Source organism: Athene cunicularia (genome assembly GCF_003259725.1).
Source record: "Athene cunicularia isolate RWA chromosome Z unlocalized genomic scaffold, athCun1 chrZ_part1, whole genome shotgun sequence".
In the NCBI taxonomy this organism is placed as follows: Eukaryota; Metazoa; Chordata; class Aves; order Strigiformes; family Strigidae; genus Athene; species Athene cunicularia.
In genome coordinates, this window is record NW_020799142.1 from 23,827,282 (window position 1) to 23,848,412 (window position 21,131).

At 43.2% G+C, this 21,131-nt stretch overlaps 3 protein-coding genes across 4 annotated transcripts in view; 1 reads left to right on the top strand and 2 right to left on the bottom strand.

The window, feature by feature from the left end:
- DNAJC21 (DnaJ heat shock protein family (Hsp40) member C21) overlaps positions 1-8,753 on the bottom strand; it is a 26,418-nt gene extending 17,665 nt beyond the window's left edge. The window contains exon 1 of one of the 2 annotated variants that reach the window (XM_026865336.1): positions 8,720-8,752. The gene's annotated coding sequence lies outside the window, so the exon portion shown is untranslated. Of the gene's footprint in view, positions 1-8,719 lie in introns of both variants that reach the window. The other variant, XM_026865337.1, reaches the window with a different exon arrangement.
- On the bottom strand, positions 3,291-8,337 carry BRIX1 (BRX1, biogenesis of ribosomes). Its single transcript, XM_026865339.1, has 10 exons — positions 8,184-8,337; positions 7,104-7,215; positions 6,683-6,726; positions 5,994-6,064; positions 5,564-5,613; positions 5,393-5,466; positions 5,247-5,297; positions 4,859-4,960; positions 4,189-4,317; positions 3,291-3,875 (listed from the first exon to the last, which is right to left on the bottom strand). Exons 1-10 carry the CDS (start codon positions 8,331-8,333, stop codon positions 3,606-3,608), a joined length of 1,053 nt encoding a protein of 350 aa, XP_026721140.1. The 5' UTR covers positions 8,334-8,337; the 3' UTR covers positions 3,291-3,605.
- Positions 8,428-19,226, top strand: RAD1 (RAD1 checkpoint DNA exonuclease). Its single transcript, XM_026865340.1, has 5 exons — positions 8,428-8,676; positions 13,304-13,412; positions 15,789-16,047; positions 16,383-16,481; positions 16,797-19,226. The coding sequence occupies exons 1-5, from the start codon at positions 8,482-8,484 to the stop codon at positions 16,978-16,980; spliced, it is 846 nt and encodes a 281-aa protein (XP_026721141.1). The 5' UTR covers positions 8,428-8,481; the 3' UTR covers positions 16,981-19,226.
- The last annotated feature ends 1,905 nt before the right edge of the window (positions 19,227-21,131 follow it).

The window sequence follows — 21,131 nt, forward strand, 5'->3', positions numbered from 1 at the left end:
GGGCGGCTGGTGGCGGGAGGAGAAGCGCGGGGTGGCCGCTGTCCCCACCCGCGCTGCCGGATTCCAGTCTTACAGTCACCCGCTGTCAAATAGCCAAGTGCCTGCGCTAGAATTTCTGTGAACACTCGGGGGTACAGCCAGCGCAGCTCCCATGTCTCAGGTTATTAGCGTTAACTTTTTTTTTCTTTTCTTTTTGACACCTGTGCTCTCCAGAGATCTCAGATTTGACCCAAGCCACTTTTTTCTCTAGAGGTGTATCAGTTGGCACTGCGTGAACTAAATTTCGGATTAGAAAACAAGATCTGAGAGTTTGAGTTGATGGCAAGTTGCGTAGGAGTCAATGGTGTGCCCTGGCAGCCAAAAGGACAAACTGTGCCCTGGGGTGCGTCGACAGCTGGTCAAGGGAGGTGACTGTCCCACTCTACACTGCACTGGTGCGGCCCCACCTCGAGTATTGTGTGCAGTTTTGGGTGCCTCAGTGTAAGAAGGACATCAAACTATTAGAATGTGTCCAGAGGAGGGTGACCAAGATGGGAGAAATGTCTCCAAGGGCAAGACTTTAAAGAGGAGCAGCTGAGGTCAATTGGCTTGTTCAACTTGGAGAAAAGGCTGACGGGTGCCCTCATGGCAGTCTACACCTTCCTCACAGGGGGCAGCAGAGTGGGAGCTGCTGATCCCCTCTTTCTGATGGCCAGTGTCAATACACAAGGAAATGGAATCTGCGTCAGGTGAAGTTCAGATTGGATTTTATGAAAAGTCTTCACTGAGAGAGTGTGTTGGGGTGTTGGTCTGTGTGGTGGGGTTTTTGGTAGCGAGGGAGGGACATAACAGTGGTGGTTCCTGTGAGAAGCTTCATGAAGCTCCCAAGGCTCCAGGTCAGACCCACTGCTGCACCAGTGCTGAGCCCATTAGCAATGGTGTAATAACATTTTAGAATGTTATAGCACCTCTGTAATAATGTTTTAGAAAGGGAATCTGAGAGGAAGAGTGGGAGTCATGAGGATGAGTTGTGAGACACCATGCAAACACTGAGGACAATGGAAGAAAGGAGGAGGAAGGGGGGAGGTGTGCCAGAGCAGAGCCCCCCATGCACCCCATGCTGAGAGGACAGGCTGTGCCCCTGGAGCCCACATAGGTCACCAGTGGAGCAGATGCCCACCTGCAGCCCGTGGAGGACCCCATGCTAGAGCAGGTGACTGCGCCCAAAGAAGGCTGGGACACTATGGGAAGAAGCCCCTGCTGCTGTAGTTCAGTGGTTGGAGGATTATAGCAGGTGGGAGGGACCCATGCCAGAGCAGCTTGGGAAGGACTCACATCAGAGATCATGGAGGACTGTCTCCTGTGAGAGGGACCCCATGCTGGAGTAGAAGAGTGCAAGGAGTTCTCCCCCTGAGGAGGAAGAAGCGGCAGGACTGACTACAGCCCCTCATTCCCTGCCCCCTGCACTGTTGGGGGTGAGGAGGTAGAGAAATTGGGAGCAAAGCTGAGCCCAAGGTAGGTGGAAGGTGGTTTTAAGATGTAATACTTCTCACTGTCCTACTGGTTTAAGTGGTGTTGTTAATGTTTGAATTAAATTTGTTTTTTCTTCCCCTAATGAGACTATCTTTTGCCTCTGACCATACTGAGTGAATCACTCCTTCCTGTCCTTATCTCGATTCCTGAGCCTTTTGCTTTATTTTCACCTACCCATTCCTGAGGGGGAAAGGGTGAGCAAGCAGCTGTGTGGTCCTCAGTTGCCCTCTGGGCTCAAACCACTACTGAGTGGCCAGTCGCTGGAAGAAGCTCCCCAGGGTAGTGGTGATGACACCAAACCTGTCAAAGAGGGTCTAGACAATGCTCTTAGTCATGTGGTTTAGTTTCACATAGTCCTGTGAGGAGCAGGGAACTGGGTTTGATGACCCTCATTGGTCCCTCGTGACACGAGGTACTCTGTGATTCCATGTATGTCTGTGTGAACTGAGCACATGCCTGTATTCACCACTCTTTCTTTCCCATCAGATGGCACACAGACCACCTAATCACAGAGGTGACCTGAGTTTCCCTGGCCCTGCTGGGTGGGATAATATTTAGCACTTAACAGGTCAGTTTCCTCTTGTGCCAGCTGTGTCTGTTCAGCACCAAGACACCAGAGGCTGAAATCAACAGACCCAAACAGAAACAGGCTTTGAACAAGACCCCGAAACACAGGTAAGCTGGGGGAGCAGACAGACAGCACTAGTCAGTGGAAGCACCAGATCATGAGGTCTCAAACTGGAAAGCAGATTAAAGAAAGGTAATGAAAAAATAGTCCGAGAGGTCTGAAACTACTTCCTAACAGCAGCTAAGAAGAGTATCTTGGAATCAGACTTTTGTTGAGCACTATAGAGGAATTCTCACCCAATTATGGTTGAATTTTTTTCATTTGGTTGGAGGCTGATGACATTATATTTTCTGTGAGACAACAGCTGTATACTCCCCCGCTAGCAACTTATGAATGGTGGCTCATTTAACTGCATCTGGCAAAAGGGCAAACTCACAGACAATAATTTCCTAAAAGCTTTATGGACATACAAATTAAAGCTGACCTCATGCTGTTAGCTCTGAGGCAACATCGACTGCAGACAGTGGGCAAGGCTCTGGACTGCCTGCTGCGCATCAGTGTGCAGTGAACACTGCTGCATTTAGAGTAATGATATTACCCATAACCAAAATCAAGGCTTTTGCTTGTAGTAACTTAAACAATACTAGAAGTTTGTCAATTTTATATAGAAAAGTCTGTATGGACTCACTATTTTGAAAAACAAGACCTAAACAACACATACACTTGAACCAAGAGGATGGCATTTTTGTAAAAACAAAAGGTTTTTGCACGTTAAGTGTATGAAATCATGGAATTTTGTGCTTTTAAGCATTGTTGCTGTAACACAGAATCATGAGCTACTATTTCTGGCTATAGTAGGTGTATGGTTTTGATACCCATCATGGGTAGCACTGCTCTTGCCTTTAGGGAACTTGCAATGAATCTGGTATTGAGGGCTAGAATCCTAAATTAGCCTATTTCTCCCCCAAAGCTATGTTTCAAGTCCTAAGAACCTGACTAGGTACAGGAGCTACCAAAAAGGCAAAAGTAGCAGCTTTTTCACTATTAATAAAAAAAAGCAACTAAGAGGCTGTAACACTTTGCATTCCCTAGGGATTATGATGAGAAAAAAAAATTACCACCACTCCCCAAGAGAGAATTCATATAAAAGTTAAAACTTTGAAAAGGATTTTTTAATGTTGTCAGACTAGGAAACTTTTGAATCACAGAGTTCATGACGAGCAGTAGTGACTACCCACTTACTTTTATTCCTTGTACATGTTACAGTGAGTTGTTTCCCAGAGGTATTCAGGTGTAAGGGGCCAATTCTCAAAAGCAGAAATATTTGGAGTCTCTTACTCTCCCTTCCCTGTTGCCATGTTGTTTTTCAAAACCCAGAATCAAAGAGGATAAGACAGTAAGAGGGCAAACTCAATCCTAATAAAGAAATTGATATTTTACTTAAAACTGAAGTCATTAGTCATTTTGCCTGTAAAAACAGCTATTTACAGTATAACGTCATAGGTAATTTAATCACTTGTAACATTTATGCTGATGCTTCAGTTCTGAAAAGCTTTTTTTGCTTCTTCCTCTGTATTTTGCGTAGCTTCTTCTTATCTTTGACAATTGGCTTTGACTCTGGTTTTACGAGCTGTATTTCCACTGGCTTTTCTTCAGCTGGAGTCTCAAAGACCACTTCAGTGGGATCTTCTCCAATGAGCACCTTTGTCCCTTTTTTCTTAATCTTTTGTACTTCCTTCACTTGCTGTTTCTCTCTAAACTTAGCTGCCACTGACAATCGTATCAGTCGTCGATGCTATAAAAATAAAATTTAAAATTACACCAGGTTTCAAATAAACAAGATGGAAGAAATCAGATATTAAAGAAACAGGTGGTAATTTCTCTTCTTAATTGTCAAAATCCTCCTGTAATGCCATCTTTTCAGTTACAGGAATTTTGCATTCATTCCAGTTTCACAAAATTACTCTGTTCTCAAACTGCGATCAGTTAGGGCACTCTTTTCCACAAGGGGTCCCAGGGAAAGGCATACGTGAGTCTCCTGCACAGACAGACTGCAAGATTGGTTTTCAAATTAGTTGTAAATGAAAGACAATGTCAAAGCTACTTACCATATTTGGGGACTGGTAATGGGGATTTTCATACAGAGTTGGTCCTCCAAAACTACCTTGGAAGATTTTTATGGGGTTCAGGACAAAACGAGGCCCAATTTCTACTAGAGATGCATCTTCTTCTATTATCTGCAATAAAAATAATACTTCATTTCTCAGGGATCGCATCAAAGTATATGACTTTGTAGGCTTCTTGCATATGGTGATTCATTCAAGATACGATGCCACTGACACTGATAAGCTAGACTTGTATAAACAGATTTCTGTATATAAAGAGTTATTTTAGGTTCGAGCAAGCACTTGGGAGAGTACTACGTATTCGTGAAGTCCTCCTTTAGAAAGTAAGCTCCAGCACACTTCAGGTCACAACAACAAGGTCGGTCAGAAGGCAAGCAAAGCTTAGGCTTTGGCTAGTACTTCCCATTGCCAAGACAACCACCACAGAACCACAACTAACAAAATGTAAATTGAATGACACAGAACTTAAACCAGCTCTTCCCTGCAATATGGGAGAGGGTAAGTCATTTTAAGAAACCAAAACTACTTTGTGAAAGCACTGCATCTTGACATATCCTGATAATTATGATTCTTCTTAATTTATTGTAATTAATGGATTTGATGTGACATATGCCACTGAGCTACTCTTGAAGAGCTAAAAGAGACCACTAACCTGGTAATTCCGAAACCAAATCCTCTCGTCTGTAACAGTGAAGGTGAAAACATGATCTACGAAAGGCTGGCTTTTGGGGTGATACTGTGGTGTACTAAATACCTGTAATAAAATGAAGTATTTCTAAGTATCTGTAATTTAAGAGGCCAAACATAAATGGCTCATTTTTAATTAATTTTAGTTTACTATGATCTCGATGCCAAGTTAATTTCAAAACTCAAAACTTGTAGGAACAAGTGTCCCAGTGATTTTAAGCACATGACTCTAAACCTCTGAAGATTTTTTTGCAAGTTCAGAGTGTAAAACTAGTACTTGAGATTTTAAAATATGTTGCCAAAAGCCACTTCCAATGAGGAAGAAACACTGGACAGAAGAACTACAGACTGACCTGAATAAACAATTCTTTTAGCAGGGCATAATGTGGCTCCTTGTCAAATGTCTACAAAGACAAAAAAAATTTTGCATACAAAGGTAAATACAATAATCATGCAAAGAAAACAAAAGCATACTCAATTAAATAAAACCTATACTTACTGGATCAAAAGACAAAAGGGGCCGTGAGCCCCTCAGGCAGTTTCCTGTCATCTTCAGTTCAGCCAGTGTGTGCACTACAGTGATTTTTTTAAAAAAAAGATTATTTCAGTACTTACAGAAAACTGTACAGACAAGAAAGCAGGAGTCCAAACACAATATCAACCAACTTACCATTCTGCACTAAGAATTTAGCTGATGGTCCCTGTGGTGTATTTGAAAACCTACAAAGGACAGGTAGCAGGGAAGAGAGAAAAGAAAAACGTTAACAGCAGCCAGAAGGTATGCCAGATTTCTGCAGTACACTCCAACCAGCTGTTTCTGTATTGAAGCCATTTCAGTTGCTTTTATATAATTACTGAGTTCCTTTAACATACTTACGAACACCTGCTTTCAAAACAATTTTGTAAAATGCTTCTGTAAAGTCTACAACAGCTGGTCATGCACTGTAAACTTGTACTACCCACAGAAGTGCAAGATTAGTACAGATTTAACTAAGCACCACTATTCTATGCATCTTCATTATTAGAGTAAGAAACTTTAAATGGAAGGGCAGTATCCCCACCTATATATAAAAGTGTAAGAAAAGATAGCATTTTCTTACCACATATAGAGATCCTGTTTCTTTTTTGCTTCAAAGAAGATGCACTTATTGCAGTTTTTCATTTCACACACCTACATAAGACACATCAAATCAGATGTTTACAAAATTCTCATAATTCTCTAAGATATTCCCCTTTCCAAAATACAAACTCAAAAGCAAAGGTCTGATTTTAATGAATTACAGCTACTAATCCCCAAACTTAAGTTGAAGCACTTGTTTTGTTGAAAAATCTCATGTATTTATTTCCAGGAATAATAACTTCACTAAAGCTACAAGCAGTCTGGAAAGCTCTCCAGGACATAAACATTAGAGCAGGAGCTAACATTAGGTTCTAGTTTCAGAACTACCCATGTCCTACTATACTGTCTGGCCTGGCTGTGTATTTGTTCCCTGCTTTCTTCAAGTATAAACTGTAACACACCTTTCACCTATATTAAAATGGCAGATTCCGTTTTATTTCTTCATGACAAAAGTCTATGTTTAATAAAAGGTTTCATTTTGGTTTTATTAATCAAAAGTCAACTTCCTGTTTTAACATAAGCACTTTTTGAATATCAGTAATTTTAATCTATGAACTTATACAAGTCCTATAACTTGTATGAGTTACTTTGAACTTGTTGCCCTTTTCTCTCACACACTGCACTTCGAGAGAAAATAAAAAGCAGCGCACTAGTTAAATCCTGGATTACCTCATTAATTACAAACAACTGGTCTTTACGGTCCATTTTAGTATCTGGAAAAAAAGAACAACATTCAGAAGGCTGAAAACCAATTTAACACAAGAAGTTCTTTTAACAGTCAATTGTTTTGCAAAAATTTTACTGGTTATAAAGGAAAGGTTAAGAATAATCAAGTTGTTTCAGACATGTTAAGCAATACATGACATAGCAACTAAAGTGTCTGTGCACTTAGAGGACTGAGACCACAGGAATAATTTTCCAGAAAATATGCAGATACAACAACAGTCACTGTATTTGTTGGCTCAAAAGAAATGTGGTGTTTAAGATAAAAGTTTCATCAACACAGTTATGTACCCCAGTTTTAAAAAGAAGATAGTTAGAAGCTCTTGGTTTAAAGCTATTCTGAAAATACGTTAGGGATGATGCCTACCTGCTTTAGAGTGAGGCATCAACGTCCTTAAATCTTGCATTAGGTGCCTCGTTCTGAAATTAATTCCACGAGAAGAGAAAATAAGCACTCGCTCCTTGTTTTTCCATTTACCCTAGGAAAAAGACACCAAAGTGAAGCAGGCAGTTTCTAGGCTTAAAACTAATACAGCACACCAACAATAAACGTTGGAACTGTAATTACAGGCAAACACAGTAAGAACATCTGTTAACATCATCTGCCCACCTGCACAGAATCACTCTCTTAGCCAGTGATGACTTTCCTACAGAACACAGGGGCCTAAGTTTTTACATGAAGAACCATCATTCATCCTGCTTCAGTGTGTTCCTATGTAAAGACTTTCACTTTTACAAAACATAAAGTATATATGGTATTAAGAAAACCATATGCATTGCTTATTTGCAAAAGGCATCCCCTCCTTCCCTAAAAAATAACTCGAGCTACAGCCTCAGGGCACAATTTAGCTTCTCCTACAGCAGAACATATGAGGAGATCTGACTTTAACATGATTTTTGTTTTAATTTTAGGCACACTACAAGGCAATTATTGAAGCCACCTCAGGCTGATTCCTAAATGAAACAGGCATAATTCCTATATATGCATCGCATATAACAGAATTATTCAACTCTTTAAAATACGTTTGAGATTAAGGCAACACATTTTAATTCACAACGACCAGAGTAATGCTCTTCACCTGTTTCCACAAAAATTACATACCACAGCGTGTTGCTTTTATGTAAGCCAGGATTATAAAAAAAAAGTACGAGCAAGCCTCTCTATCCTCGCTGAGCGGCTGGGTTCCCCCCAGATACCCCGAGTCCCGGTGCCCCAGCCCTGGGAGCAGCCAAGGCCGCAGAAGTCGCCCTCTAGGAACCGTCAATAGCGGGTCACCCGTGCCTCTGCTGCCCGCCCCTGGAGGCGGAATACCTCCCTAACGCTAGCCCTGGGCACGGCGACGAGGAGCCCTTCCTACGGGCAAACGCCGGCCCAGGCAGGAAGCAGGGCAGGGACACCAGGCCCGGCGCAGCCCCCTCCGTCGGGGGCAGTGGGACTGGGAGGTACCTGGGACACCGGCGGCGGGATACTGTACTCCTCCGGGCCCGCTCCCCCCGGGCCCGGATCGGCATCCGGCTCAGGCGCGCTCGGGGCCTTCTTAGCTCGCTTCTTGGGCCGCGCCGCCAGGCCATCACGCTTCCTCTTGGCCGCCGCCATTTCGCCGCACCACGCCGTGCCCACTGCCGCAGGCACTTACTTCCGGGCCCCACACTTCCGGCTCCCGCTCTTCATGTCCCTTACACTTCCGGTCTCGCACTTCCGGCCCCGGCGGAAGCGCGGCGGTGGCGGCGGGCGCTTGCTCGCCATGCCGTTCTCAGCGCAGCCGCCCGCCAGCGGCGAGCCGTACGTGCTGACCGCCAGCCTGGACAATGCCCGCCACCTCTCCAGCATCCTCAGGGCCGTCCACTTCCAGGACCACGCCACCTGCTTCGCCACGGCCAACGGCCTCAGGGTGACGGTGGAGGACGCCAAGTGCATCCAGGCCAACGCCTTCATCCAGGTGGGGCCCCGGGCCCGGCCGCTGCTGGCGGGGCGGCCCCTACCCGGGGCCAGCGGTCAGGAGGGGCTAGTGCGGCTCTCGGAGACCCTAGAAAGGCCCGGCTTACATGGTAGAGGGGATGTGCAGCGAGTTTACCCGCAGAGAAGGGAAAACATTGCTGAAATCACGGCATAGGGGTGGGAGCTGACGTGAAGGAGGTGCCGTGGTCGCTTATGAGATGTCTGTGCTATTGAAAGGCCGAGCTCAGTGCTTGTTCCTATATGCCTGCTGTGTGATGAGCTTGTTTTCTTGTTTAATGTCTTGGCACCTGCTAAGCCCGCTGATCCTACTGACCATACCACTCAGATGGATGACCAAGTTTATAAAGTATCTGTCTGTCTTCTAAGTAATTTTATCATGTTTCATCCCAAAGCCAAAAAGGTGAATTTAAGTCAACTCTGAAAGAGAGCAAATTCATAGACACTCACCTGCAGTGTATCAGCTGTGCTAAGGTGGGAGCTTCCAGCCATACCACAGGAACACGTGTTTTATCACAGGACTAGAGCAGTGGTCTGCCCCTTTCATGCTCTGATCCAGCCTGTGCTGAACTTTGTCCAGAAAGGGTGCTTGGGAGGTCACGCATAGAGGATCTCAGCTACAGTGAACTGTCCATATAGGCAGGTTTAAATAGCAATCTAAATTACTTTTCTTAACTTGCATTTAAAAGATCAAAAGCAGCCTTGCTTGCTTTTCCACTACCTCATTTGTAGCTGTGACTGCCAGCTTTGCTTCATTTACAATATTTTACTTTCTGAGTGTTTTTTGTTTGTTTTTATTTATTACATATCCAGCTTGTAAGTGGTTTGTTCATAAGAACAGGTGTCGTGCTGGTTCCTGCTTTTGAAAGCATGTATGATACAGGGGATGTAAATGGAAGGGGTGAGGAATGTTATGGTTGTAACTCAAACCCAACTTTGCCTTTCTTCTGTCCTTTAGAGTCTGCCTTTGCTATCTGTGAAACTGCAGCCTGAGCTGTGTGTGAAAGGGGAGAAGCCTGAGTCTTCCTGTTCCTGCATCTCCCCTTGCTTTCTTCTGCTCCTTGCTGCACAGTCCTTCACATTAGTGCTGTATTTGTTTGGTTAGCTTTCTGCTATTCAAGTAAGTTAAGCTGGCTCGTGAAGTGGCCTGTGCGTGCTAGTGGAAGTTAAACAGTGGGTATATGTGGGCAGGAGCAGAACAGTGACTGGAGGTGCCTTTGAGAGTTTTGAGCTGTTAAGTATAGAACACAATAGAATATTTCAGTTGGAAGGACCTACAATGATCATCTAGTCCAACTGCCTGACCACTTTCACACTGACCAAAAGTTAAAGCATGTTACTAAGGGCATCGTCCAAATATCTTTTAAACACTGACAGGCTTGAGGCATCGATCACCTCTCTAGGAAGCCTGTTCCAGTGTGTGACCACCCTCTCAGTAAACAAATGCTTCCTTATGTCCAGCCTAACCCCCCCGGTGCAGCTCTGAGCCGTTCCCCTGTGTCCTGTCACTGATAGCAGGGAGAAGAGCTCAGCACCTCCCTCTCCCCTTCCCCTCCTCAGGAAGCTGTAGGGAGCAATGAGGTCTCCCCTCAGCCTCCTTCTCTCCAAACCAGCCCAGCCCTCAGCCCTCCTCACAGGACACGCCTTCCAGCCCTCCCACCAGCTTTGCTGCCCTCCTCTGGACACGTTCAAGCACCTTCGCATCCTCCTGAAACTGTGGGGCCCAGCCCTGCCCGCAGCACTGGGTGAGGCCGCCCCAGCACTGAACACAGCAGATAATTCCTGCCATTGCCCGGCTGGCCGTGCTGTGTCTGATGCACCCCAGGCTGCGGTTTGCCCTCCTGGCTGCCAGTAAAAATAGTAAATGCTTTCTCAAAAGCAGCTCACATGACCCTGCTTTATTTCTGAGATATTCTGTTGCTGCAGTTACTACAAAGCAGCTAGTGCCCAGTGGCAGAGACGGTAGCCTGGAATAGTTTACCCCCATCAGACTAGTAAAGGCACATTTCAACATGTTGCAATGTGGTGAACTCACTATTCTGTTCTGTTCTTACATATTTTTGTTACTTGAAGTGTTTATTCATGCTCTAGGTGAAGAAAAGTGAGTAAGTATAGTTTTTGGAGGAGAACGTTGTATAGTTGCACTTGTATTGCACTGGTGGAGTTCGTAGTCCTGAGAGATATGGGTTGGGTAAAGAGTAAAGTCCAGACCCTGAATTTTAGGAAAGCAAACTTCCAGCTGTTGCGGAAGTTAGTCAATAGGACCCTCTGAGAAACTGCCCTCAGGGACAAGGGAGTGGAACAGAGCTGGCAGATCTTTAGGGGCACTTTCCATAGAGCACAAGAGCTCTCCATCCCCATGAGTAAGAAATCAGGAAAGGAAGGCAACAGACTGGCGTGGATGAGTCAAGACCTTATGGTCAAACCAAAGGGCAAGAAGGGAATGCACAGGCAGTGGAAGCAGGGACAGGTATCCTGGGAAGAGCATAGGGACATTGCTGGTTGTGTAGGGATGGGGTCAGGAAGGCCAAGGCGCAGATGGAGCTGAACTTGGCAAGGGACATGAAGAACAATAGAAAGGGCTTCTGTAGATATGTCAGCCAGAAAAGGAAGGGCAAAGAAAGCGTTCCCCCCCCAAACACCACTGGCAAACTGGTAACAATGCACAAGAAGGCTGAGTGAGGTACTCAACAAGTTTTTGCCTCAGTCTTTGCTGGCAATCTCTCTTCCCACACCCCTGGAGTGAATGGACCTTGAGCAGATCAGATTGTACAAGATCAGATTTGAGACCACCTGAGAAACCTGAGCATACTTAAGTCTGTGGGAGTTGCCGAGATGCATCCCAGAGTCCTGAGGGAATTGGCTGATGCAGCTGCCAAGTCACTCTCCATTTGAAAAGTCACAGCAGTCAGGTGAGACTGCAAAAAGGGAAACATTGCACCCATTTTTAAAAAAGGGTAGAAAGAAGGACCCTAGGAACTACCAACCTGTCAGCCTCCCCTCTGTGCCTGGGATGATCATGGAATAGATCCTCCTAGAAGCCATGCTAAGGCTCAGGGAGGACAGGGAGGTGATTTGAGACAGCCAGCATGGCTTCACCAAGGGCAAGTCCTCACTGAATAACCTAGTGGCCTTCTCTGATGGGGTGACTGCATCAGTGGACAAGGGAAGAGCTATGGATGTCATCTGTCTGGACTTCTGTAAGGCCTTGATGTGATCCCCCACAACATCCTTCTCCCTAAATGGGGGAGAGATGGACTTGATGGATGGACTGTTTGGGGGATGAAGAACTGGCTGGATGGATGGTCACATCCAGAGTGTAGTGGTCAACAGCTCAATGTCCAGATGGAGATCTGTGATGAGTGGTGTCGCACAGAGGTCTGTGCTGGGAGCAGTACTGCTTAGTATCTTCATTGGTGACATAGTGGGATCGAGTGCACCCCCAGGAAATCTGCAGATGATGTCAAGCTGAGTGGTGTGGTTGACATGCCCGAGGGAAGGGATGTGCCATCCAGAGAGGCCTAGACAAGCTTGAGAAGTAGACCCATGTGAACCTCATGAGGTTCAACAAGGCCAAGTGCAAGGTCCTGCATGTGGGTCGGGGCAACCCCTTTTCAATACTGGCTGGGGGGATAAAGGGATTGGGAGCAGCTCTGTGGAGAAGAACTTGGGGGTACTGGTGGGTGAAAAGTTGGAGATGAACCAGCATTGTGCACTTGCAGCCCAGAATGCCAACTGTATCCTGGGCTGCATCAAGAGAAGAAGTGTGGCCAGCAGGTTGAGGGAGGGGATTCTGCCCCTCTACTCAACTCTCATGAGACCCCACCTTTACTGTGTTCAGCTCCGTGTCAGTACTGTGTTCAGCTCTGGAGTCCTCAGCACAAGAAAGAAATGGACCTGTTGGAGCAGGTCCAGAGGAAGTCACAAGGATGATCAGAGTGTTGGAGCAACTCCCTTGTGAGGACAGGCTGAGAGAGCTGGGGGTGTTCAGCCTGGAGAATGCTCCAGGGAGACCTTATAGCAGCCTTCCAGTACTTAAAGGGGGCTTATAAGAAAGGTGTGGACAATCTTTTTAATGATTTTGAACTATTAAGAGGGTAGATTTAGACTAGATATAAGGAAGAATTTTTTTAGGATGAGGGTGGTGAAACACTGGAACAGGTTGCGCAGAGATTTGGTAGATGTCCCATCTCTGGTAACATTCAGGGCCAGGTTGGATGGGACTCTGAACAACCTGATCTAAATGAAGATCCCCCTGCTCGTTGAAGGGGGTTTGGAACTGGGTGACCTTCAAAGGTCCCTTCCAACCCAAACTAGGTCCCCTGAATGGTCTCCCTCCAGCAGTAGTCAGCTTTAACATTTGTAGCTTGTTTTTAAACTGTAAAAGACAAGCATTTAGGTTTTCAAGCTTATGCCATGCTACTTTATTTCAGTTGTGACCCAGTTTTATTTTACTAGTTTTGAGGCTGAAGACCCATTGTTACATGTCAAAATCACTTTGTATTGCACTGATCTCTGAAAGTGAAAGCACTGCATTTAAGGAAATAAATGTAAACCGTAAAATTATTGCAGAAACTCCTCTCTCTTCATCTCTTCCCTTTCTCTTACAGGCAGAAATTTTTCAGGAATATGCCGTTCAGGAGGAATCAGTGACATTCCGGATCAATTTGTCTGTTCTTCTCGACTGCTTGACCATTTTTGGTACCAGTTCTTTGCCAGGTATGGTGCATATTTACCTTGACAGTGTATGTGTAATGTGTAATCACATAGTGAAACCTGTGCACAGCCGTAGGAAGACAGTCTTGCCAAAACTTCTGACTTCCTCACCTTAAGTCTTTCTGAGCATGGCAGCTATCACTGTGAAGCAGGATCCATCCTGTTTACTTAAGTTCATACAAGTGTGTGCTGTGATAACAGCTGATGGAGAGAAGACAGGGGCTGATAGATGGGAGCCTAGCTGGTGTGTCAGCGACTGCTGCAGCAGGAGAGGCTAAAAGAGGCTGATTCAGTTTGGAAGATGGAATGAAGTTGTATGTGTGATGCTGTTGGGGTAACTGAGAAACAGAGGAGTCTTCCTGTGAAGATAACATGTGCTGGGTCTGTGTAAGGCACAAAAGAACCACTTGTTTTGTGAGAGAACCCTTTTTTGGCATGAGGTCCAATGAACAGCCCCAACTTGTACCCTTGTTCTGGTTTGGGGCTGAAGATCTCAAATAGTTCATGTAATCTTGATAAGAAAACATGTCAAGTAATTTGTTCAGGCATCTCTAGCAAGTTGTGTGATGTTTAGGCTTGGAGTTCTGACTCTAAGGCCAGTGCTCTACCCTAGGACTATTGCATGCCATGACTGCCTTTCCAGTCAATCTGCTTTCAGTCCAGGGGCCAGATAGATCATCCATATCACACAAACATGCTGGTTTGTTCCCTTAAGGGGAAATCCTGGGTACATCTGGCAGAATAGTTCCTCTGCAGCCCATTCAGGTAGTCAGTATGGATGTAGAGAATACCAAGGTTCCCTCTACTAGGGACCGTGCTTCATGCTGTCACATACTTTTATGTGGCCATTGGGGCAGGCTGCACATACCCTCAGCATCGGGCTAAAAGACAACTGCTTGGACAGGCTGGGGCAGCCTCTTACCAGACCTGTCAGTTTGAGCTGAAAAAGCACGAAAGCTGTCAGTACATCTTAAGGCCACGAGAGATCCACATTGGACTTACAAGGGACTCAGGATAACTCATTGCTGTGAACCGTGACAGAAATCAGTACACTGAGACACAGTATAGACATAATTTTGAATTTGTCTTGCTAACAAAAGATTTTGTATTAACTCAATAATAAATGTGATCTCTCCAATATTTCTGTGGCTTGTGCAACCCTGGAACATGCAGCTACCTCAGAAACATTAACAGGCGTATGCACGAATTAGGAAGTGTTCTGGTGCAGATTTACTGGGCTTGAAGAATTCTGCAGGGGCTCCAGGTAGCACCATCAGTTCACTGTGCTCCTGGTCCCAGTGCAGTAGCTGTTACGTGGCACCTTCAGTTCCTTCCCTTCTGCAAACTACACCTGCATCTCTTTTGTGAGTATTATCTCCAGCTTGCGGATAAGGTACTGGAGGAATGATACTTAACCTAAGATCTCACAGGAAATCTGTGGCTGGATTGGGTAGCTCTTCTGGTGCTGTCAGAGCAGTTTAGACCTTGCTTATCAAGTCTGTGAATTACAAAAAATCAAGTAGACTGTATTAATTATCCTGTTTATAATGTTTTCAGTGACAGAGGTGCATGCCTTCACAATTATGTATACAAATATTGAATTACATGAACCCATCTGTTTAAACAAAAAACCCCAGGTCTTAGCAAATTTTATTTCCTATAAATTAATATTTTTTTTAACTTGACAGTTATTCAAAAAATATTTTCACAGGCAAAAATAACTACAAGGTAGCATGACTGTCTGGGTGCTAAAGATGCACTGTGTACTCACATGGAGTAGAGTGATGCCATGACAGTTTTTTGGGGCAGTTCTGCCATTGCAGCTCTGTATTGGAACTTCACATTCCTCTGCTGTTTCTGTTGTGACTCTGACCTAAAGACCTAAATCAACTGTACTAAACAGCACTCTGATTTTGGGAAAATAAACATTCAAATTATGATTACCTAGTAAAAGGAGGATGTGACTGTAATGCAAGCTAAACTATGTTAACTTCAGTTTGGGTTGCACAAGTAACAAGACTAGTAAAGAAAGGTGATGTGCACCAGAGAGAGAGTCTTGGGATTGCTGAGGATTTTCCAAGTCCACTAAACTATTTGTAGTATATCCAGCTTCATTGTCTCGGCTAGTGTTACCCATTGGGTACATGACGTGAGTTGGAATTGAACTGGTGTCTACATAGAGATCGTTTCATTTTGCTGCATAGCTATTAGCACTTCATAAAGTGTCTTGGAGGCTACATTAGTATTGGGGTCTGGACCAAACGTGCTAAATCAAATTGATCTGTGCCCCATATGCCAGTAAAATATGAATTCTCTAAAGTGATCAGATGTGCTAGCTAGCTCTCTGAAGAATGTATATTTCATTCTCTTTTTTTACAGGAACATCAACAGCCCTTAGGATGTGTTATCGTGGTTATGGTTATCCCTTGATGCTCTTCTTGGAAGAAGGAGGAGTAGTGACAGTGTGTAAAATTAACACTCAAGAACCTGATCAGTTGTTAGACTTTGATTTCTGCAGTACAAAGGTTGTTAACAAAATTATCCTGCAGTCGGAGGGGCTACGAGAAGCATTTGCTGAACTGGATATGACCAGTGAAGTTCTGCAGATTACCATGTCTCCAGATAAACCTTACTTCAGGTATTGAAAACTATGCTTTTGGCTCAAATGTTGGTAAGGTCTGGAAGCTTTTGGGGTGAAGATGGGGGAGCCATTTTAGAATATTGCTTTATTTCAAGAAGAATTGTAATGAGTATTGCAAATCCCAGTATGTAATTAGTTAACATAGTAGTGAATGTATTAACAACCTGGTAAATATTACACCGATGCAGACAGTTTATCATTTTTAATTAAATAAAGCCAACAAACAACAGTGTTTTGTGAAACAGCCATTGAGATACGAAAGATGACTGATTCTGATGAGTTTTTAGAGAACTGTGATCAGGTATTTTTAGATGGTGCCTTTTGTCTTGCAGGTTATCCACTTTTGGAAATGCAGGAAGTGCACATCTGGACTACCCTAGGGACTCTGATTTGATGGAAACATTCCACTGTAACCAGACCCAGACAAACAGGTTAGGAAGTCTGTGATCAGTGCCCTGTGTGGCAGGTCATGCATTCTTGCTGAAAAGTTTAAAAAACTGTTTTTGCATTACTATGACATTTATTTCACAAGTATAGGGGAAAAAAAATACTTCCCATCTGATAAAAGGCTGTGCCTGTCATCAAAAGCTAAGGGATAACAATGTCTGTCTGGTGTTACCAGGAAAAGATAAAATGAGCATGTTGTTAATTGCTTTTTAGTTATTCTGTGGCTTTAATTGGGAGTAATATTTCAGCTCCTCTCTGCACAATATATTATTTTCAGATTACTTTTTTTTCCTCTGCAGGTACAAGATTTCTTTGCTTAAACCATCTACAAAGGCTCTGGCTTTATCTTGTAAAGTGTCCATTCGAACAGATGCTCAAGGATTTCTATCACTGCAGTATATGATTAGGAATGAAGATGGACAGATCTGTTTTGTGGAATACTATTGTTGCCCGGATGAGGATATTACTGAAGCAGAAATGTAGGTGTATGTTAAGGCATCTGTATTGTATTTATGGATATATATATAATACTATATTTTTTTATAAAACTGAATGAAAGCTGTAAAGATTGATAGAATTGGTACTGTCATTTTTGTTAACTCTGGAAAAAGACTGCCTTTTTATTCCCTTGCAAACATTTCTTAGCCTTGACTGAAAAAATAAAAAGCTAAAAAAGCAAGAAGGGGAGTTGATCTCCTGTAGCCACTGATTCCAGCACAGATGTTAAAGTGGTGTTCATGTAATACGTTGCTGCTTTTTAAAATGTTTTCCAGTAATTTTTGTTTGTGTTTTGGGTTTTTTTTTTCCTTTGGCTTATCTAAGCAATTACACAAGAGAAAATCTGAACAGCTGTATGCTAGCCAGTTAACTTTCAGTGACTTAAAAGTAAAACCAAATTTGTAGTGAAAGAGGATGACATTTTCAAAATTATTTCTTAGTAGCAGCAGGTGGTTTTTTTTTCTGGCAAATGTTGACATATTTTGCTGGTGAAGCAACTAGGTTCTTCCTCATCTTGATTAATTCTTAATATACCTTAATTCCTTGGAATTTCATCTGATACCAATTTACCCTTTTGTCTGCAGTACTAGTGTTGAATTGTTGAATTAAGGTAGAAGCCAGGATTCACTTATTCATTACTCATAACTATTCTGGCAACATTATTGTTTTGTATCTAGTAATTTATTGCACAGCCACAAGAATGCTGTTGCTGAAATGTTTCTGTATGTACATGTCCCCATTCCTACCCTGCTACTCTACTATTGCCATTAAGAATCATAAGAAGAGAGAAAAGTTTTGTATTTGAAGTTATTTGTGAAATTCATTTACCATCTCAATAGCCTTTTTCAGCAACAGGAGGGACTCCTAAACTGAAGTAAAGGAATGTCTGCCTGTGTCCTGTGGGGTAGTGTATTCCTATCACTCACAAAAATGGGCATAACTTCTTACTCACTGAAAAGGGAGTGCAGTTTCTGGAGAGTTTTCTAGTGGACAGCTTTGCAAAATAGGTGAGTTGTATTTAGGTCAAAAGTTGCACTTATGCTTTCACACCTCTCCTCTGATAACAACCTGCTGAGAACAGGAGATTCACTGAATGAGCTGGGCATTGATCCAGATGCAGAGACTGAGGATCACACTGCAAGAGACTGAAGTCTTCCTGCCTGGCTGCTGTGGGGTGCGATCCCAGAGTCAGTGATCTGCGGGTGGGTTGTACAGCTCTAGGCTGTAGTCGAGTTTTGTTGTTTGTCAGAAGATGAGGTCCTGCTGCGCACGTGTGGAAGACAGGATGTTCGTATGTTACCAAGTTGATTGCTTCACAGTTCAACAGAATCCAAGTCCTTTGGGTTTATTTTAAGTTTAAAATGCTTTTGTTGACCATTTTTCACCTCTTGCTTGTGTCAGCAAGAGTATACTTTCAGGGTACAGTGTCAACAGTTCACTTTTGTTGTCTACCCTGCAGATCCTCCATTTATTGCAATAAATTTTACATTTGAAAATTAATGACAAATCTTTGAACTACAAGACTGATAAAGTTACCTAATAATATTCTAAATTACTCTTATTTACCATCTTTTCTCTTTTTCAAACTTAAGTATTCAGTCCAGGTGAATTTTCTTTTGGCTTACTACCTCAGTTTCTTCAGTGAAAAATAAATAGTCTCATTGGGAATTATTAATATTATTTCTGACTAGTGAGTGTTACAAAGTATTTACATGAATGAAACAGAACATATCACTTAATGTGATTTATTTCAGAGTATCAAACCTCCTTGTACTGTGTTCATGGACATTACTGTGGCTTAACATTTGTACTTCTGTATAATTGCCTACAGATGTACTATATTACTTCTTAAAATAGTACTTTGAACAATTTCTTCTATAATCCACCAACAGGGATCATGGAAATAATATCCTAAGAAGTTAGAACACCACAAAATACCAGAAAGCAACTGTTGCGTTTCATAAATAATAGCTATTACAGACATGCATGATTTGTGCAAGACTTAACATCTGTACCCCAACTGGACTAAGTCAGGACCTAGACTCACAAAGGTGGGGAGGTGCTTGTGCACCTTGTGACTTTGTGGATATGGTTCTAGGTGGACAAAATCATGGAAAGTCTAGGCTACAGACTTCTTGCCGTAAGGTTAAGTTTAGGATCTATCTGTCATGGATTATATTACATTTCTACCTTCAAACACAGTAAAATAAAAAAGGTGAAGAGAATAATGACTGCAAAGTCGCTCTGTGTCTTTTTGACCTGGTAAATTGCATAAGTTCTGCAAACCTTCACTGTGGGATCAGATTTAACTTCCTACCACACTTTGCATGAGATCCAAAACCTGGGGGACGGTACCTTTAGTACGTTTTATCTCTTCTACTTGACAAGTCTTTTTCCCTTGCAGACCATGGGAAACCTGACATAGAAGAAACATTTATTTTAATTTTTTCCCTTTAGTAGTATCACAGAATTACTTAGATTTTGCCCACTTGCTTTCTTATAAAATGATACATGCAAGTATTCAGTATTACTTATGATGTAAACGAAAAACAGTTCTTGCAGGGTGGAACTGGAACCAGCATTTTCCACCTGGGTTCAATATAGCTGTAGTAGGTGCTGCCAGGCTGTTCTGATTTACTGCCTTTGGGACTCTGGGCAACTCAGATCCAGAGGCCACAAAACCGACAAGTGACTTTTCCTCCAATTATTTTGATTTGTGCTTTTCAGAGTAAGAACTGACCTCAAGTCTTCGAGAAGGCACCTCTTTTTATTCTACTACCGCAGTGGGCCTTGGGTCCCATTGGTCTGCTAAGATACTGGAAGCCAAAATAATGACTTTGGCTTCTGGTCCTGACAATCTTTATGTAACAGAACACTAACAATGCCAATGCTAATGTTATCTCTTACCTCCCAACACACTGAGAAGGTCTTGTGTTGCTTTGGCTTTCACATATTGAGGCCCATCCACAACCATTTGGATCTGTAAAGACTGTTGAGCCCAAAGTTCTCCAAAAGGAATTGAGTTCTATACCTGTTTCAAAGTTAGTAAGGGAAAGAATGAGTTGTTTAATTATATACAGATTTACAATAAAATACATTCTTGTATTCTTGGCTAGATAGTTCTTTAGTGAGGTCAAAAATAATTGGAAAATTTGAAATAGGCCACATGCCGTTTCCTGTAGGTATCTGTTTTGAACTTCATTTTGTAGCAGCTTGTAAACCCCTAAGAATCAAGCAGGTGGGTCTTACCAAAAACATAAGCAGAAATTGTATAAATAATTATAGTAACACTAAACAGTGCTTTTGCTGAGAGAACACGAACATTAAACTGAACAAATACAGAATTATTTTTAAAATGGAGCTATTATAGAGTAGAGGCTTGATGCCTTCCTGATGAGGCAGAAACTCATTTTTATATGAATCTGAGGTGGCAGCAGGACTGCTTAGGTATAAATGGCAGCTTGAGGCCACAACAGGCTGCTTCAGCCTTTTTCTACCCTGCTGCTCTCCTTAGCCAGGCTCAAACAACTAACACTGCATTAGCACTACTAAATCTAATTGTAAGGGCTCTGCAAATGAGGGAGTGTTGCAGGGAAACGCAATCACGCACCCACACAGCTCTAATCTCTTTGTGGAGTCACTAGACTCTCTGAAGTGGTTTTGAATATCCACCATAAATGTGAATGTCATTCTGTGCAAGTATCCTGGCCCTCCATGGAGAAATACACCCAAAGCAAGTCTAGAAAGATCTGAACTGCACAACAAAGAAATCCAGGATGTCCAGGAAAAGCTCTTTTGCCCCCAGTGAGGGCAGAGAGATGGTGGGAATGTCACTCCCGTCAGACCAACAGCATGCATCAGCACTTGGTGAGTTTGGGACAGCAGTTTGGAAACTCCCTGAGCCCAATCATTTATTCTGCAGATCAAAACCCCAGTGAGCCACTGATCAAAACCAACATTGAACTTGCTGCTTTGGTGGCTGGCTCTTGCAGATGAGCCTGGAGGGGATGTTGGTTTTTCTAGTCGTCTGGCATGAGGCTGAGGGAAGGGATGATGAAAGCTCTCCATGGAGAAGTTAACAGTCTCCTACCCTTGAGCTCAGATGGGACCATGGAGTTGACAAAGAGCAAGCTAGC

Excerpts from the sequence above, each read along its gene's own strand:
- BRIX1 (XM_026865339.1), bottom strand. The coding sequence starts at position 8,333 with ATGGCGGCGGCCAAGAGGAAGCGTGATGGCCTGGCGGCGCGGCCCAAG. Across the intron at positions 7,216-8,183 it reads TCCCGCCGCCGGTGTCCCAG|GGTAAATGGAAAAACAAGGA; the intron begins GTACCTCCCAGT and ends TCTTTTTCCTAG. Across the intron at positions 3,876-4,188 it reads ATTACCAGTCCCCAAATATG|CATCGACGACTGATACGATT; the intron begins GTAAGTAGCTTT and ends TTATTTTTATAG.
- RAD1 (XM_026865340.1), top strand. The coding sequence starts at position 8,482 with ATGCCGTTCTCAGCGCAGCCGCCCGCCAGCGGCGAGCCGTACGTGCTG. Across the intron at positions 8,677-13,303 it reads AGGCCAACGCCTTCATCCAG|GCAGAAATTTTTCAGGAATA; the intron begins GTGGGGCCCCGG and ends TTTCTCTTACAG. Across the intron at positions 16,482-16,796 it reads AACCAGACCCAGACAAACAG|GTACAAGATTTCTTTGCTTA; the intron begins GTTAGGAAGTCT and ends TTTCCTCTGCAG.